Source organism: Clarias gariepinus, chromosome 5 (genome assembly GCF_024256425.1).
Source record: "Clarias gariepinus isolate MV-2021 ecotype Netherlands chromosome 5, CGAR_prim_01v2, whole genome shotgun sequence".
In the NCBI taxonomy this organism is placed as follows: domain Eukaryota; kingdom Metazoa; phylum Chordata; class Actinopteri; order Siluriformes; family Clariidae; genus Clarias; species Clarias gariepinus.
This window is the reverse complement of record NC_071104.1, coordinates 32,368,136-32,387,588: the sequence shown is the minus strand read 5'-3', so window position 1 is coordinate 32,387,588 and position 19,453 is coordinate 32,368,136. Positions and strand designations below refer to the sequence as shown.

Genomic DNA, 19,453 nt, shown 5'->3' with positions numbered 1-19,453 from the left:
AACAACCTCTTCTTAGTTTAAGCTCAACTAGTTAAGCAGACTTGTGACTGTTATTTGTCCCTAAAACAAAAACACTAAATCATTTTAAATTGTTTAATTACTGTAAATGCTTTAATGTGATTGCAAGCATTTCATCAGACAATGTGATCAAGCATCTGAAAGACAAATCGGCGCAACGCAGGAGCAGTAGGACATGAATCCCTGTGGAGAACAGGAAGGAGATCACAGGCCCCCCTGAGGGAGAGATCAGTGCTTGGGTGAGGGCCTTCCCGTAGAGGGCTGGGGCATACGTTGGTTGGCCATCTCCACATCCATGTCCACGAACGTGTACGTGTTGTAACTGTGATGTTGCAGGTTCTTGTATGAGGTGTTATCGAATGGCTCGGGTGCAGGCTCGGGCGCCGGTGCTGCTGCTGCAGCAGCTTCTACGAAAGGCAGACATAAAAGAGAGCAAAAATAAGATATTGCTAACAATTACACATAAATAATTCTCTTATTTAAAGAATCTAACAGGGCACTGATACAAGTCAATGCATCAAATTTATTAAATATATTATTTAACCATTTTGGTCCAAATGATTATTACAAACTTTACTTATTTAACTAATACAAGATACATTTTCGTTAAAAATAAATAAATGATAAAACTTTGACTATACACATCTATATATTAGATGCCAAAGAAATATAATCCTTAAAGGATTAGACCTCCTGCTTGTTAGAAACAAAATGCATCCAACATTTGTCTTAACACTTTAACTTCTTTTTACATCCTGGCTTGAAAGGAACATAGGATGGGAATATTCACACTTCAGCCAGCATTGTTTTACAGTAGTTTCTTCCTACACTTTTCCATGTCAGTCAACGCTACCCGTCCCCCTTTGTCACAAACAATAAAATGAATGGAGTGTGAATGGCCCAAGGCTTCTCATTTGCTCTAGACAACTGCCAGCTTCCTTTATTTTAAAATAACTCACTAATTTTCCATTTCATGACTGAACAGGAATAGCAAAATAAATTAAAATTATGATTGATTTTAAATGGCACACTTTCCAGTGTTCCTTTTTTCCTTTAAATTTTAAGCACAAAAAAAAATCAATCTAATCCAAGTTAAGTGTTACAGCTGTGTGTTGGTTAAGAAGTGCCCTGGGGTTTATATTAAACATGGATATAATCATTAAGACTTTTAAGACAGAACAGAGAAACAAAATCAGAAGATAACAGAAAAGGTAGCACAGTTGGTGAAGGGAGGGGCTGCGTGTATCACTTAGATCTGAAGCCGTCGTATGGTAATTAGACACACAAAGAAAGAAAAGGTGAGAAATCAGCAAGAGGCGACTTCGCCTAAAACACCATCCACCTGTGGCGTCTGACACCAGGACAGCGATTAACATATTAATAACAACTGTATCTACAATTAACATTACCTGGCACAAGTTGCATTAAGAGCTTTACCATTAACATTAGAAGATGAATGTGTTGAAAAGGAAACAGGACATCAAATGAAAAATATAGCAAATATGGTAAACCAAGTACAGTTGAGGGAAGAATTTGTTTATCAGATTTAGAAAATAAAATGCAACCGTGAAATAATATCGAGTAACAATGCATGTTTTTTTTAAACACTTAAGACCCAGTACAGTTGTTGTAATGTAAAATTTTCTTTATACCACAGCTTCGTTGATTTCTTAGCCAAAAGGTATTAACTAACTAAGTTCTATTTTAGCTGCTCTGACAACAGTTCAGGCTGTTAAGCAAAATCTACATTTTATGTCAATCTGATGAAGATTTATCCTGGATAAAGTGAGGCAAAAACTGTTAATATAAAGGTGATGTTTGTTTAGCATTGAAGGAAGGAGCCTTCCATGTCATCAATTTGTAACAGTCAGCAGTAAAGGGTTTGCATTTATCTTTACAACGTAAAAAGATCTTCTTGATCTAGTCTGCTTTGAGACAGGCTGCAGAACACCTCAACTGTACTTGATTATTGTCCTACAAAAGCAGTTTAACTTATTTAAAGGGTATACAAACTTTTGCACTCAAATAAATAACGAACAGCTGTCCGTCATTATGTCAAAAGAACAAAAGAAAGAAAACGGGAAACCACAGTGGAAGATATGTTTAGTTATGTTTAAGTATATAAAAAATATTTTTAAATGGATGAGAAAAGTCCATTTACGTTTTAGGCCATTCACAGATACATAAAAGATGAGAATATTAATAATTATATATAATATAATATAATATAATGTACATGCTAATACATTATTAGTATATGATAAAACTATATAAAATGCCTCAGGTTATAAAATGCTACTACATATTGCAATACTTAACAGGGAAAATGAGAAAGACCCCAGGAATGTAAAAGGACTGTTAAATTTGAGGAGCTCAGAATGTACATTACTATAGTGTACAGGTGATTATGCGGAAAAATTAATTAAAAAAAGGTATCAGATGTAAACACCAAGATAGCAGCAGGTACAATCAGGTACAGAGGAAAGATGGCATCTAAAGATTTTAGGCCCAAACTATGCAGCATACAAAGAAAAGAAAACAAATCAGAATATTCACATTTTAAGAAGGCGTCCATTTGTAAGAATTTATTGCAACACTCATTCGTTCACTCTTTCATTGCATGCATGCACGGAAACCAGACCCAAGCATCCAGAGTGCAGAAAGGCAGACATGCTGGTATTAAAAATACGGAGTATCTGTCAGTCTATAAATGTGCATCCTCATTCAAGATACACGGATCAGCCATAACATTCAAACCACCCGCCCAATAATATGCACTTTAGTATATAATTTACTGCCGCCAAATCAGTTCTGACTGGCTGACTGGTCATGACCTTTAAAGGTAAGATGGTTCTTTTACGTTTTAGAAATGTTTGTCTAATAAATCCCACAGATGTTCAATCAGATTGATATTTGTGGGTTTTGGATCATTGTGGTCATGTTCCTTAAATTACTCCTGAATACAGTTTACAATGTGGCATGGAGCACTATCCTGCTGAAAGAGACAACAGCTATTAGGGAACATTGTTCTTAAACAGTAACAACGTTTAGGTAGATGGTATGTGTCAATGAAACATCCAGAAGACAGGGCGGACCAAAGGTTTCCTGGTAGCACATTGGCCAAAGCATCAAACTTCCTCTATCAGCTTCTCCAGGTATCATCCTAGTGCCATCTCTTCCCTATAAAAGTGAAACACAAGCACCTGGCCATCCATATGGTGTAAAAGAAAACGTGATTTATCAGACCAGGCTACCTTCTTCCATTAGTCCATCTTCATCAACGTAGCCAAATAAGCAGCAAGTTGTGCTTCACTATGTCTTCTGATGAGCACTTACTTTTTAATCTTTTTTGTTGGATTGAACCATATATCTTTATGCCCATCAGTGAGGTATGCGGGTCCATGACCCTGTCACTCGTTTAAAAGTGGTCGTTCCATGGGACACTTTTGGTAGGTACTAACCACTGCATACAGAAACACCTAACGAGACCTGCTGTTTTGGAGATGCTCTGACCTAGTTGTATAGCCATCAAACTGTGGCCCTTGCCAAAAAGTCTTAGCTCTTCATGCTTTCCCATTTTCCCTGCTTCAAACACATCAACTTCAAGAACTGACTGTTCACTTGCCGCTTTATATACGTCCCAACCCTTGAAAAGTACCCCTGTAATAAAGTAATTCATGTTACTCACTTCATCCATCATTTGTTTTAATGTTATGGCTGATTGGTGTAGACTAAATAGGTATTTATATAGCAATCAGAACTCTAGCATATATCTTTGAGGGGGAAGGAAGAATTTAAATACCAATTTGAGCCATAACCAGCATGTTTGGATTTTCCAAATCATTTAAAAAAAGTCTATGTGTTTAGAAGCTTGCTCAGAGGAGTGAAAAGGATTTTGTGTGTACCCTCTGGTGCAGCTGCTACTTCAGGTTCGGCTCTGCAGAGTTCTTCTGCATCAGTGCCTACAGGAGCGGGGTCGACTAACTCTTCAGCAGCAGCGACCGCTTCTGTCGTCTTTGATACAGGTTTGATTTTGACTTTGGGTTCGGATGCTGTTTCGGGAGTAGAATCACAGACGACTTCTGGTTTGGGTGTGGCAGCCACATCAGGGGCTTCTTTAGGGACGCGTTCAGGGATTTTTGAAGTCTTCACTTTCACACCTGCTTCTTTTTCTGGTTTAACCCCTGCTGGAGCTTTAACACTGTCAGCTGTGCATAAGACAGGAGCAGGGTCGACTATGTCCTCCGATGAGGACACTGCCTTGCTTGGAGCAGACACTTTTTTGGACATGGGTTTACTCACTGTTTTGGCATCTTCAGGTGCTTCTTTAGGAACGGAATCAGTTTGCCGGTGTTCAGGAACAGCTTTGGTCTTCAGGTACGAAGCAGTCTCTTCAGTCACAGAAGAGGACTTTCTTTCTTTCTGTCCTGTTTTATCTTCGGTCTGGAAGACTGGTTCTTTCTGTTTGGTCTTGTCAGGTTTTTCATCATCAGAATCCGAGTCAGAATCCGAGTCGGAATCTGAATCACTAGATGAGGAAGATGTAGCGTTATCATCTTTAAGTTTAACTTCAGATTTCGGTGTCTTCACCTCAGCACTAGTTGGACTTGTTGCGTCTTTTTGAGCGGCAGTGACTGATTTTAACAAAGGGGGTTCTGTACTAGCGGGATCCCCACTTTGCTTATCTTCACCTAGTGTAGCCCCTTGACTGAGAAATCCTGAAGGAGAAAGTCTAGCAGGGAAGGCAACAGTAGTCTTGTAGGCTAGCAGAGATGCCCTCTCGTCCAGGGCCTCTGAGGCTGAGGAAACGGCAAATGGGATAAACATTGTAAGCTGTTTATGTTTAACACAAGCATGAAACCTTGAATCCAGGAAGCAACATCGCTGCAGAAAGAGATCCATCATCCTGTTAATAACAGCATTAGTCTAAAGCATGCACTCTGTAATCAGAAATATAGCACAGTCTTATTTTAAAGGAGAAGTTTGTAACTTTGAAAGCCCTCTGCTGGCTGTAATGTGAACTGCACTTAAAATGTAAAAGCAGACTGACTTATCTGTCTGCTGAAAGTAATTACTAAATGTTAAGAAACTCACAAACTGCTCCTTTACGTTTTTTTAATCCAAATGATTAGACACAGCTTTTAGATAGATGCGTTAAAAAGAGCTTGTGTGGATTAGTAACTAGAAAGTCTAACTCTTTATGCAACTAAAACTTTGTCCTTTTTGCCATGAAAGGAAGGTCCAGTTTAAAAGAAAAAAAAGAAGAAGAAAACTGTTAAAAATGAATAAAACCAAAAGATTATTTATATGTTATTGGTGGTAATAATCCAAACAGCCCAGGTGTGTTTTACAAGGAAAAAGTTAAGATGAAACAAGTAACTATTTTACTACTTATTGAATAAATAACTTCTGATTCTTAAAAGTGAAATATATAAACCCAACATTACCTCTTTCTACACACTAATTACTAATCAACATAAAGAGTATGAGCACCTGCGTCTTATAAATCCATATGAAGATCATGGTTTGGAAAGAATTAAATAAAATTCGAAACATGTCTGATGTGATGATGTTAGACAGCTGAAGCGCTAAATAAAGCATGGCAATGTCGAATATCTTGGAAAGGTTAAATGTTAATCAAGACAAATGAAAAGCCATGCTCTTACTCTTACTTGAAGCTTTCTTTGCAGGTTTCTTGGGTGGCTGTGCTTTAGTGCATAAGGCCGCAGTGAGTGGGGTTCTCAGTGCACCCCAGCCATCCTGCTGGAAACAATGAACAAAAGACAGAAGTAGTTTTTATTTAAAAGAAAAAAAAACTAAATTAAAAGACATTTTTTTAGTTCATTATATAATGACAGGTTATACATACAAAAAAATGCAAGCTTATTAGCCATTAACCAGCAAAACAGATTTAGTATGTCTTAGATTTGATTTAAAACTGTTTTGATGATGGCGGTGGTAAGAACTGTCTAAGAATACATCACCCAGAAATCTATATTGGGTTTTTATTTTGGCTTATTTATGTTTTGCTACATATACACAAACACAAACATGTGGCTGTTTCTGGCTGTTCCGTTTCTTTTAATTTGCAAAAATTATTAAGGCCTTACAGAGCATTTGTAGCAGACACATCATTGCAAATTATAACTGCATTCAGCTTTGTTTCACATGGTAGAAAGAAATAAAAAACAGGAAAGGCTGAGGAATTAGAAGGAGTGTCTAAATTTTTTTGACTGAATTTGTGTACTTGTGTTCAAAGTTCTCTTTTAAACTTGCACATAACTATTAAACTTAACAAAATGACTCATGCAGATGCAGTACAGTGGCGGCCGGTCAATAAGTAGTGCTGGGACGTAGAATGCTACTTTAACATGTAATTATTTAATATTATATTTATTTTAATAATGAAATAAATTAATTTAGTTACAAAATTCCACTGTATTTCTTAACAGTGTTGGGGGACATTACCTTTTAAAGTAACTAATTACATTACAAAATTACTGTCTATGTTACATTACAGCGTTACTTTCTGATAAAGGTAACTAGTTCGAGTACTTTTCCATTACAGAAAATGAAAACTCCTTTGTGATTCCTCTCAGTGAAGTTTGGCCTATAATCTGGTAACTAGTAATACCCCTATCCACCTACGTGGTTTTGTGCGGTGGCCGTAAGTACGGTTCATCATGATTCACTGCGAGTTTTGGCACTGTGATTAGGTTTCGATCTTTCCGCAACAAATTACATGAGAAAATAAAATGAGCAATATGAAAATAAATATGTTGTAAATGAAAAAATATAAATATATATATATATTTTTCATATACCTGTACAACATTTATACTTTTATATGGTTGATTTTATAATAAATTGGTTTTGTCTAATTTTTCATCATAAACAATATTTATTTTTTATTATATATAAATGTTTATTTGCATGTTCATGACAAAGCCCTGAAAAATAAATGTGCCACAAAATAAACATTATACAAGAATTTGTATTGTCTTAATGGCTGTCACGTGACTAGGGTTTATTATAATAGTAATATTATATTTGATAATAATAAATCTATGAATTTATGTCCTAATATATTATTTAATAGCAATTATGTTTGTGTGTGTGTGTGTGGGGCGGGGGGGATCCATGACGGGGGGGCATTTAAGCCATAACAAGGATATTTAAAATTTAAAAATGGGGTCGACACCCAGGTATGGTAATAATATCGTATCGGGATGTGACTGGTGATTAATTCTCTAATAATACAATAGATTATACTGATTATAAAATCTTGTCTGTGATTCAGCATTAACGCAGCAGCTACAGTTTAAGTGGCCGATAAGGAAGAGTTAGTAAAAACTGCTCACGACACAAACACAGCGAAATACACATTAAACAAACTTGTTAATGCACAGTTTTCATATATTTTTAATTCTCGAACCAATGACGTAAGCTGCGTTATACAGTTAATAAGATAACTTTTAGCTGAAATTTTATCCTAACTCAATTAAAACACAAATAACAAAGTTGTGAATTATACATTTGTTTCACTTGGTGCATTTATTTATGTCACACTCTTATGTGGTGTGTTGATCTACTTTACCTTCAATAATCCGAATCGTCCTAGCCGCAGAAGGGAGGCCGCCATCTTTGTGCTCTCGATATTATTGTACGTGCAGGAAACAATGATCTTCATACAAATCGTTCCGGGGGTAAATAAAAATATATATCATTTTGGCCATTTTGGAATTTATTTATTTTTTTTTACTAACAAGTTCCAGCATGCATTATCACAAGCTTTAATACAATCCTAATTAATTTATTAATGTCACTGTAGGAAACAGAATAATAATAATGTGAATACACAGTCAGTGCCTACCATAATGGGCCCTGTATATTACAGCGGCTTTAAACCGCAGCTGCACTAAAGGTACAATTCCACTCACTCACTCACTGTCTATACCACTTTATTCTGTATCCTGGGCTGCTGGGGAGCCTGGAGCCTATCCCAGGTGACTTACTGTAGGGCATGAGGCAAGGTACACCCTGGACTGGGTGCCAATCTATTCACACAATACGGGCAATTTGGAAATGCCAATTAGCCTAATTGACATGTCTTTGGATGGTGGGAGGAAGCCAGAGTACCCAATGGAAACCCACCAAGCATGGGGAGAACATGCAAACTACATGCACACTGACCTGAGGCAGGAATCTAACCCGGACCCTGGAGGTACAAGGCGATCGCGCTGACCACTAGGATGAGAAAAAGACTTACGCATACTGGACAAGTGGGAAAGACTAACTCTATCATGTTGGCAAAGCACAGGCTAAGCTGGTCAAACTGGTAGACCATCTTCATCAACAAATAAGTGCAGGTAACGACTCCTGATTTTCTGTTTCTAATCCAATATAGTGGGCAAATTGTTTTAAAACAGGCTAATTTAAGACAATTATATATTTTCATTTTCAGATATATTTAGGTATTTGCACAATTAAAACTATTTGCACTGTTGTCGCTTTGCATATAAAATTGCACATTATGGCTACACTGCAATTAACTTAACTTTTTTTTTTAACTTTTGATTTATATGCTTTATTTATATGCTTTTTATATATCTTGTAGTTATTGTTCTTGGCATTGCATTAGTAACTTCTGGTCAGTTTTCACATTACCCTGTGTATTCTGACTATATGAAAGACATACAGTTTGCAATCTACAAAATGTTGTAAGTAATGAGTGTAACTGTTGCTGGATATCTGGAACTTCCTTCAGGATCAATAAAATATCTTTTTATCTTTTTTATGTTTTTTTCTTGCACACCCCTTGGAAATTTCTATTTTTATTCAACTGCATTCCTACACAAAAATTCTACAAATTCTATATTTTCATTGTACAGCTGATTTTCTTATTTTTCTATATTTTTCATATATTTGTACAGTTATTTTATTAATCTTAATTAAATTTACCTTCTATTTTCTTTTCATATTTATTTCACTTTAATAGTCTTGACATATTGGACAATGCTACTGTATGGTTCCAACTTCATACAACATGACTGTGAGCGCAAAGCAAGGACTATAAAGACATAGTTTGATGAGTTTGGTGTAAAAGAACTTAATTGGCACGCACAGAGCCCTTTATTAGCCACAAATTCAGAGATCCACAACCAGGTCAATAGCAGAAAAACATGCACAAACATGGATATATTTATTTTTTGTTTTCTATTAATTGTTTTCATGAAAACTGAGCAGAAATTCAGAAAATAACATGTAAATGCATACAATATTTAATAAATATTACATGATGTTCTCACTGCCTCTGATTCAATACATGTACAGATGCTTTTCATCATATAGAAGCCAGTCTATATAAAAATACAAGGGGTGTTCAAGTCAAACCGCGACTTTTCATTGTAAAGAATACCAAAACATAGTTATAGACTAAAAACTTAATTTATTTATTATAATCTCATACTCTAATATACCTATCCGTACATTTCACAAGTTCTTAGATACAATCAAGTAAGAATGTTATGGGGCTCCAAGCCATCTCAGCTGGGAATGTAATTTATGAACGTACAGCCTTCTTTAATATGTTTACACCATTCAAACGTTTTACTGCAGCTATGAGTCCCATCACTGTACTGTGCTTGAAGTCTTTTGGGAATGTTTTCATTTAAGGGAAATTTCATCAAGTCTCGGTTTGACTTAAATGCCCATGGTGAAGAGAGCAACCATATTTGTCCCAGATGGAGGCACAAAATGGCATAATGGTGTAAAAAAAGGCTGTTTACTTGGTAAACACTTCATCCAACGTTGGTTCTGGAATAAAAAAAAAAAAAAATTAAATAAAGCCTTGCTCAGGAGACATTGCATTCGGTATAACTAATAAATAAAGAAATACATTATAATGCATGATTATTAGGTATTCATTTAAATTTATTTTATGTTTTGCTGATCCTCCTAAAATACAACCAATATTATTAAGATTGTAAAGAGTTCAAGGTTCAAGGCAAAATCATACATTAATTGAATTATACTTATTCACCAATTGCAATGCAGTTTATTATAAATTTTTAATTATATATATATATATATATATATATATATACTTTAAAGTATCTGTACTTTATTAAAGTGAATCAGTACTTTATTATAGTACTTGCTTAATTACATCTAAAAGAAAGACATCCTCCTTTTCTTCCAAATCCTACTGTTACTCACTGTAAAGTAAAATAGACAGCCTTAAATATCTTAATGTTTAAACTTAAGCACATCAGAATTTGAACTGAACACATTTCCAACACCCCTCTTTTTTCTGTAATAATTAATCCATGTTACTGGTAAATAAATAAAAAATACATTTTAATATGAAAAGATGTCACTGGATGGATGCCACTATTAATAAATAAAAATAAATAAAGACTATTTTAACTTAAGTCTGTCATACACAAAGATATATAGCTAAGAATTTGCTTATAGAACTAACATTAGCCTACCCTATGAATATCTACATAGGGTCCCAAAATGTATACACACTTTAACAGTTGTTGTCTATGCAGTTTTTTTAAACTTCAATTGAAATAAGGCAGCAATGTTTAGTATTATGTTTTTTCAGTAGTCGCACCGTTGATGTTGTCATGTGGTCATCAAAAGAGAGGCAAATATTTTTCATGTTGAAGTGTGTATACATTTTTTCTGGCCGCTCTGGAGTTAACGGAAAACATTTTGTGATTTTAATTTAATATGGCATACTATTATATGAGTTCAAATATGCTTGCTAGGTTTGCGTGACAATCATTTAGCCTTTGTTGACTAGATTAGTCGCATGGTTGATCAGACTGTATGAGCTCTTTCAAGCGAGAGCACTGTTTTAATAAAAGCTCTGCAACTGGGATGAGCAATTAGCTTGGGGCTATCGAGAATAAACCCTCTGTAAGGCTTATGCAAGATCAGGTCTACTGACATTCCCTTGAAAGGGAAGAAATTCTGTTGAAGTAAACACCACAATTAAAAAATTTATTAATATGATGTATAAGTGAACTGTAGGATGAATATTCAAGATATTCAAGCAAAGCTCAGTTAAGATAATTATAATAAACCTTTGACCAACCAGGAAAATTAAATTCTGGGAATGATTCCAGGTCTCCACCACCATATAACCTTTGTAGTTTGGTGATTTCCTCAGCCAGGGCCTTGTGGTATTCAAGACCTGCATCAACCAGACCCCCAGTTCCTCTGATAATACAAGAGAATGCAGTTAAATACACACATACTGTACATTGAGTGAACAAACAGCGGTGAAATGTTCATTTACAGTGATTTTAATTTTTAAATAATGTGATTATGAAGTAATAAGATTAAAATGTCCATTTCTGTTTGGTCAGTCATCAGGATGAGAAACACTTACATGCTTCTGGAGGAATAGGTGTGAATGGAATCCAAGAAGAGTTTCTGAATAGGGTCCAAACCAGCTAACAGCCAAAGGAAAAAAATCTGTTGCTTTATAGACTTAAGAAATTCGGATGAAGATTAACTTTTTCATTTATTACAGAATCAAAATATATCAATATATTGAGTAGTAGTTAAGGAAGGTGGTGTATACCCTCAGATGCTTCTACTTCGACAGGAGCCTCTGCTGCATCAGTAATCACACTGGCAATGTCATCTTGATTTTCTACTGAAGCTGCTTCTGCAACAACTTCAGCTACAGTTTCAGCAATTGCGTCCACTACTTCAACAACAGCTTCAAAAGGGACAGTTTCTGCAATGACTTCAGTAACCGCTTCAGCAGCAGCTTCTAGGACAGTCTCAATAACAGATTCTACAACAGGGTCTACAGAAGCTGCTGCTTCAGCTGAAGTTTCTGTTGGGATTGCTTTAGCCATAACCTCTGGAGCAAGCTCTTTGGAGCCCACTTCAGGTGCAACTTCTGTAGGAACTGTCTGATTTGTAACTTCTTGAACGACATCCGAAGGAGTTGCCCCTGCCATAAGTTCATGAGCAATTTCTGTGGGAGCTGCTTCAACTGTAACTTCGTTGACAAATTCTGTAGGGGCTGCTTCACCTGCAGACTCTGACATAGCTTCAGGGGCGGTTGTTTCACATGTAACTACTGAGGTAATTTCTGGAGAAACTGCTGTAGTGGCCACTTTGGGTTTAACCCCTTGGGTAACTTCTGGTACAGCTTCAGTGGTGGTTGTTTCACATGTACCTTCAGAGACAATTTCTGGAGAAACTGCTGTAGTGGCCACTTCGTTTGTAACCTCTTGGGCAACTTCTGTAGAGGATGCTTCAACTGCAGCTCCAGAAATAACTGCAGCAGGATTTGCTTGGGCTGTAACTTCTGGGACAACTTCTTTGGGGGCTGCTTCACCTGCAGACTCCAGCACAGCTTTAGTGGTGGTTGTTTCACATGTAACTTCTGAAGCAACTGCTGTAGTAGTCACTTCAGGTGTAACTTCTGGGCCAACATCTGTAGAGGATGATTCAACTGTAGCTCCAGAAATAACTGCAGCAGGATTTGCTTGGGCTGTAACTTCTGGGACAACTTCTTTGGGGGCTGCTTCACCTGCAGACTCCAGCACAGCTTTAGTGGTGGTTGTTTCACATGTAACTTCTGAAGCAACTGCTGTAGTAGTCACTTCAGGTGTAACTTCTGGGCCAACATCTGTAGAGGATGATTCAACTGTAGCTCCTGAAATAACTGCAGCAAAAGTTGCTTGAGCTGTAACTTCTGGGACAACTTCTTTGGGGGCTGCTTCACCTGCGGACTCTGGCACAGCAGTAGTGGTGGTTGTTTCACATGTAACTTCTGAAGCAACTAGTGTAGTGGTCACTTCAGGTGTAACTTCTGGGCCAACATCTGTAGAGGATGCTTCAACTGTAGCTCCTGAAATAACTGCAGCAGAAGTTGCTTGAGCTGTAACTTCTGGGACAACTTCTTTGGGGGCTGCTTCACCTGCAGACTCTGGCACAGCAGTAGTGGTGGTTGTTTCACATGTAACTTCTGGAGCAACTGCCGTAGTGGTCACTTCAGGTGTAATTTCTGGGGCAACGTCTGTAGAGGATGCTTCAACTGCATTTTTTGAAATAATTGCAGCAGAAGTTGCTTGAGCTGTAACTTTTAGGGAAAGGTCTGTAGGAGCAGCTTCTAGTTCGGCTGAAACCCCTGCAGCAACCCCTGTAGGGGCTGACTCAACTGTAACTTCTGGAATAACTTCTGCAACATCTGCAGGGACAGTTTTAATAACAGGGCAAACTGCTTCTGGGGTAGCTTTTGCAATGGGTATGACTTCAGCTGTAGAAGCAGGGGCTGGGTTTTCTGCAACAGGTACAGTTTCAACTTCAGCTTCAAGAACATGGGAAGTGACTTCTCTTGCATCTTCACCAACAGGTTCAGCTTCAACAGCAGGTTGAGCAGCAGCGACTTTTGGGATAGGTGTGGTATCCACTGCTGCTGGACAGATTTCTGTAACAGGTGAACTTTCACTTTGGACAGGATCAGTAATGACTTCAGCAGTTGGGGGTGCTACAGCTGCAGCTTGGTTAGAAATGGCTGCTGCAGTTACAGACCCAGCTGCTGCTACTGCTGTGGGGGTAGCAGGAGCAGGTGTTATGGCCTGCTTGGTGACTCCTTGGTAGGTTCTGTGTTGAATAAGATTTTGAATATCAAAGTACGTTTTTGATTTGGATGTTTCTAGAAGGAAAACAAACAAAAACGATTTATTGAATCTCTTCATGTCCTGCACTGTCTGGACAAGCAACCAGTTAACCAGCTTTCACAAAAAGTAATTAGATGACGCATAGGTGCAATGTCTATACCACAGGTGTCAAACCTCATCCAGAAAGAGCTGGTGTGGGAGCAAGCTTTCATTCCAACCAAGCAGATGCCACATCTGATTAAATGCCAAGAACGACTGATTTAACAGGTGGAATCAGGTGTGACTTCTGCTTGATTGGAACAAAAGCCTTCACATGCACATGCCCTTTCTGTTTAAGGTTTGACACCCCTGGTCTATACCAAGCTAACGTCAACTCTAACAATGTGGCACATGAATAAAATAATGTACAGACAGTTTCCTGCCTCCTGCCTAAAGGATAAGCGGTACAGAAAATGCGGTACAGAAAATGAATGATTAAATGAATGAATGGTCATATAGGAGAATAATAACCACATTAAAGTGGAATACCAGCTTTATTCAGCAAGTTTCCTATATTTACAATAAGCTTGTAATATTTTATATATAAAAGCTTGTTATTTTTTAACTTCTGATGTAATTATACAGGCTTGATCTTACATTGCTCACAAAAGCACTGTAAACCCTAGGTATGAAGTATTTACTATGTCTTGACCTCCATGAGCCTTTATTTACATCTTGCTTTAGCTTGAGAGGGCTTTAAAGGGTCACCCTTCTGGACTGATCACTGAACAAATCAACACTGTGATACTATAGGCTATTTCAAAGAATTTTTTTACGGAGTATGTGAAAAAAAAAACTTGAGTAAATAAGCCAGATTTGTCCTGCATTTATATTTCTTTATCCATTAGCTGTTCTTAAAAGCTGTCAGTTTTTTCCGTCTCTATGTTGTTTATAGATAATTCGGGTGACATCAGAGGGACATATAAAGGCTTTCCCCTCAACACAACCTAATACTATATGGGCTGTTCAAAGGAGCTGCCAATAAACAGTATGTACGATTGACTGGTTTCTAAAAAGCGCATGGCATTTAAATGATCGCCATAGTGTAGGACATACGAATAAATTTTTTTAGCAATGTAGGAGTCCCTGAATAAGTCTCATGCATTATGATCCTACCCATCCATCCATTCATCTAGGACCCTTTATATAGTCCAACTCGGGACTGTGGAGGCCAGTGGTGACCACTGTATTTATTCCTATTTTATTATGATACTATATAATTTTTTATGTCATAGTATGATCTCTTAGATCATATTTGCAATATTTTTCGGGAAGTATTCATATAAATAACATTCTATTCACTATTTTTAAAGAAATGGTATTTTATTATATACTTCACATTGTTGGGGTGGTGGTGGCTCTTAGTTACTGATCAGGAGGTCGCGGTTCGAGTCCAGGTTGCCGCTGTTGGGCCCTTGAGCAAGGCCCTTAAACCTGTCTGCTGCAGGGGTGCCGTATAATGGCTGACCCTGCCCTCTGACCCCAGCCTACTTACAAGAAGCTGGGATAGGCGAAGAATAAAAAGTTTCACTGTGCAGAAGTGTATGTGTGATGAATAAAGTCCAAACTTAAAAATGTACTTTCTTTGAGCAACTTGGTCTTTACATTTCTGAAATTAATGCATCTGCATAGCTGTGTTCGATGGCATGAATCCAAATCCAAGCTACTAATTTTGACATACAATAAAAAAAAAAAATTCCAGGTCAATTAAAAAATGTTGGTACCACCATTTCAATACACTTTTAACATACAACCAAATGTTTCTGGACACCTGAGCAAACCCATTTTTGGTCTTCTCCTAAACTGCTGCTACAAAGTTGGTATAGGATGTCTTTGCACTGTATGCTGTAGCAACTGCAGTTCACTTGCACTACATGGCCCAAACCTGTACCAGCCTGACAATGCCTCTGTGCACAAAGCAAGAAACATAAAACAAGGTTCAATTAAGATAAACTGGAACACTGACTGCTCGCCAGGCCCCCTCACCCCAAAACAGTGCCTGATCTCACTAAAGCTCTTGTGACTTAATGAGCACATATCTCCATGCCCATGTCCATGTGGACAAACTCCACTTCCTGGAGATATATCCATCATTTCAGTGGCAGATTCTTGAGGGGTCAGGTTGCCAGCTTGACACCTGATTGAATCTGAGCATTTGAGGGTGAGAAAACTTGCTCAAGGGTCCAACAGTGGCATCTCAGCATCCCAGGGATCAGCAGCCCAGCACCTTAACCACTGAGCTACCCCTGCCCTCGTTTAAGATATAAAACACAATAAAATAATAGCATAAAACATTGTAGACTCCTTTACTCTACCTACCTTTGTTGGACTTTTTAGACTTCTTACCCTGTCCAGATTTTGAACGCAGCACAACCACTTGGGCTTTTTGTAATGCACTCCAGCTCTCTGCCTGCAGGCTCTAATAAAAGAAAGGAAATTAGTCCACTGTACTGAAATCCAGTTCATAGCTTTGCACACTTTGTTGTTTTCATCTCTGTTCAAGCACATTTGGTTTAAAATGTAAATAATGTCAAGGAGATTAAAGTGAAGAGACTCAGCGTTATGTGAATTCCATTTATTTTTCGATTTGGAGTTTATTCATCTCAGAATTCTTTAAACAATACTGATAACAGATCCTTACTGGCCTACACCCTTAAATGAAAAGTGCCTAAATCTTGCCTAAATGAAAATTATTTCCTAATTTGGTCCAGATTGTGTGTACTTAGCAACTGATGTTGAAAATGTGGTCATTTAAACAATTTGTGCTTGGACATTATGTACCTACTTCAGAGCATAACATGTTCCTGTACATCATATTTCTATTTTTATTTCTAGTTCTATTTTTTTCCTAGCACATTTCTATTTTTATTTTTAGTTCTATTTTTCCTAGTTTAATTTAATTTTTTAATTTAATTTATATCGTATTTCTTTTATTCATATTTATTTATTATTTGTAAAATTTAACTCTCTTTTAGGGTCAATGACAGTCGTATAATGCATTTCACTACATTTCGTACTGTGTATGTTTGTGTATGTGACAAATAAAATTTGAATTTGAATTTGAATTTGAATTTTATAGGATCCATCGGACTATGTACACTTTTTTTCTGACATGGCAATGCATTAAATGTAGCATCCTGAATGTCCAAGACACATATATTAGCAACCATTTTTGGCAATTGTGTCTATTTAGATCTATTGAAACGGCAGGGTGTCACAAATGCCTCCATGCCATCTGGTGTCTCTATGGAGACTTTTGGCAGCATGGTGGCTTAGTCGTTAGCACTTTCGCCTTGCACCTCCTGGGTTGGAGTTTGACCTCAGGTCTGTGTGTGTGGAGTTCTTCTTGTGCTCGGTGGGTTTCTTCTGGGTACTCCGGTTTTCTCCCACAGTCCAAAGACATGCAGAATAGACTAACTGATGTTCCCAAATTGCCAGTAGTGCGCGAATGACAATCGGGTGTCAAGCTGGCAACCAGACCCTTTAAGTGACTGCCATAGAAATGGTGGCTATGTCTCCAGCCTGGGGAGTATCTGTCGCCCGATGTGCCGAATGTAACCAAAATACCAATTTAAAAAAATGGAGACTTTCTGGGATATTATATATTTACCTCCCAGCTTTACGAATGAACACAATGTCTCTGTTTTCAGTACAGACTATAGACTCTAAAACTAAACTTACTGTAGATGGCTAACATTAAATTTTCTTTTTTATACATACTGTGTGTGTATATATATATATATATATATATATATATATATATATATATATATATATATATAAAACGTGTTATATTTAAGTATTAAACATTTACAGTTTTATAAATCTCTGTTCTCAAGAGGGTATAAGAGAGACTAAGATATGTTAAGATATGAGTTTCGTATGTTATTATAAACCTGATTTATTTCATTTATTTTACGCTTCTTTGTCAAAGTGTGATGTATAAACCCATGCACTCATTGCTCCTCATTTTTCTCATTATGTATCAAATGCATGAAAAATAAAACAATAAGTTACCTTAAAAGTTCCCAGTCGTCCAATTCTGAGCATTGCCGCCGCCATGCTTAAACTTCTTTACCTCTCTTCCTGTGGAAAATAAACTTTACTGTTGTAGTTAAATACAAGAGTTTCTCTTTGAATACAGTTTAACTTGTTCAGCTTCTAGTTACAGCTTATTTGTATCCTATTGACAAATAAAACTCTCAGTATTTTCCAGTATTTCCCAGGTCTCCGCAGATTAGGAGTGAAAAATGTATGTTCTGTAGCTTTTAAACTGCATGTACTAAATCATTCAACCCAGACATAAAGTGTCCGAATCACAAGCTGCACTTTCTTCCCCTAAACTGTACAGTACTGTTATACAACTGTCTGTATGGAGTATGTAATCTAGAGTAAAAAGTGTTACCTTTCAAAACAGAACAAAAAAACTAAATAATCAAACAAGATCAAAGCTTCAGCTACAGCTACACGCCCCCTAACAGCTTCTGAAGTCTTTAAAACCACTTCTATCAAACACTGCGCAGGTAAACTCCAGACCAATGTGTCTTTAGTGCACAAACAGAGGACACGCCCCCTTCCTACTTTATTACTCCTCCCACTGCTGTACAGTCATGTTGTCCTCTCTCTCTCTCTCCCTCTCTCCCTCTCTCTCTCTTTCATTCTTTTTATAAGTATTAAAGCAACATGCATTTCATTAATAATCACATCAGATCAATGTTCTACAATGCATTCTTTTTATTTAAAAAGAAAGCAAATATTCCATATATAAGTGCTTATTTAATGCACAACCCAGAAAGTCAAGGGTTGCCAGATCTGTATGACAAGTGCAAATCTTTAAACACTGCAAATGTACTGCTGAAATGTCTATGAATATGGGTTAGTTCCAAGATCTTAATCCGGTCTCACATATGCCTGTCATAAATAAATTATTACCTCTTTACCAGTTCCTTTAATCTAATTCAAAATGTATTTTAAAGTCCTTATTCAATAATATCACCCCAGGCGGCACAGTGGCGTAGCACTGTGGCCCTGCACCTCCAGGGTTCAGGGTTCAATTCCCACCACGACTCTGTGTGCATGAAGTTTTCATGTTCTCCCCATGCATGGTGCCTTTCCTCTGGGTATTTCGTTTTTTTTTTCCACAGTCCAAGCATGTGCAGATTAAGTCAATTTGTTTTCTGAAATTGCTCGTAGTGTACGGGTCCCCTACAATGGATTGTCACCCTGTCAAAGCTGTACCTTTCATTGTGCCCTAAGTCTCCTGGGATGGGCTCCAGGCCCACCATGACCCTGCACACAGGACTTTTTATTTTATTTTTTTATATTAACATACACATGAAAAAGCAAAAAAATGTAAACCACTTACATGTACGTGCCAGACATTTAGGTGGAAACTAGTTAACTTATAGCTGTACTTATAGCTGTATAATTATGCATAGTTTTAAGGAATGACATGGACATAAAAAAATACCATCAGGCAGGAGTCCATCACCGGAAACTCATGGGACTTCCTGGATGGGTGTCCACCAATCACAGTGCACAGTACCACACAATTTTGGAAAAGTCAAACTGCAATGCAGGTCTTTGGGTTTTAGGGGAAATCTAACCAAATCTAACCCCACTACCCTTATTCAGCTTTAGTAACTGTTTCATTCTGGACATGGACAATTCTAAAATGAAAAATGACAAACACTGTGGTTTAAAGGTGTGAACTGGTAATAAGCTGGAATAACTGCTTA

At 37.2% G+C, this 19,453-nt stretch overlaps 2 protein-coding genes across 6 annotated transcripts; both read right to left on the bottom strand.

Annotated features, from left to right (window-relative positions):
* Positions 1-82: 82 nt before the first annotated feature.
* Positions 83-7,687, bottom strand: ndufv3 (NADH:ubiquinone oxidoreductase subunit V3). 4 transcript variants are annotated; one of them, XM_053496531.1, is made up of 4 exons: positions 7,616-7,687; positions 5,685-5,781; positions 3,924-4,817; positions 83-425 (listed from the first exon to the last, which is right to left on the bottom strand). In XM_053496531.1, exons 1-4 carry the CDS (start codon positions 7,658-7,660, stop codon positions 247-249), a joined length of 1,215 nt encoding a protein of 404 aa, XP_053352506.1. In that variant the 5' UTR covers positions 7,661-7,687; the 3' UTR covers positions 83-246. The 4 variants fall into 4 exon arrangements, with proteins under 4 accessions (XP_053352506.1, XP_053352508.1, XP_053352507.1 ...); XM_053496533.1 differs by having other exon boundaries at positions 5,691-5,781; XM_053496532.1 differs by having other exon boundaries at positions 5,685-5,778; positions 7,616-7,667.
* A 1,439-nt stretch (positions 7,688-9,126) lies between these two features.
* On the bottom strand, positions 9,127-18,200 carry si:ch211-140m22.7 (uncharacterized protein LOC570370 homolog). 2 transcript variants are annotated; one of them, XM_053496521.1, is made up of 7 exons: positions 18,121-18,200; positions 17,733-17,797; positions 16,035-16,134; positions 11,618-13,711; positions 11,423-11,486; positions 11,126-11,250; positions 9,127-9,834 (listed from the first exon to the last, which is right to left on the bottom strand). In XM_053496521.1, exons 2-7 carry the CDS (start codon positions 17,775-17,777, stop codon positions 9,803-9,805), a joined length of 2,460 nt encoding a protein of 819 aa, XP_053352496.1. In that variant the 5' UTR covers positions 17,778-17,797; positions 18,121-18,200; the 3' UTR covers positions 9,127-9,802. The 2 variants fall into 2 exon arrangements, with proteins under 2 accessions (XP_053352496.1, XP_053352495.1); XM_053496520.1 differs by having other exon boundaries at positions 17,733-17,801; positions 18,121-18,199.
* Between the last annotated feature and the right edge of the window lie 1,253 nt (positions 18,201-19,453).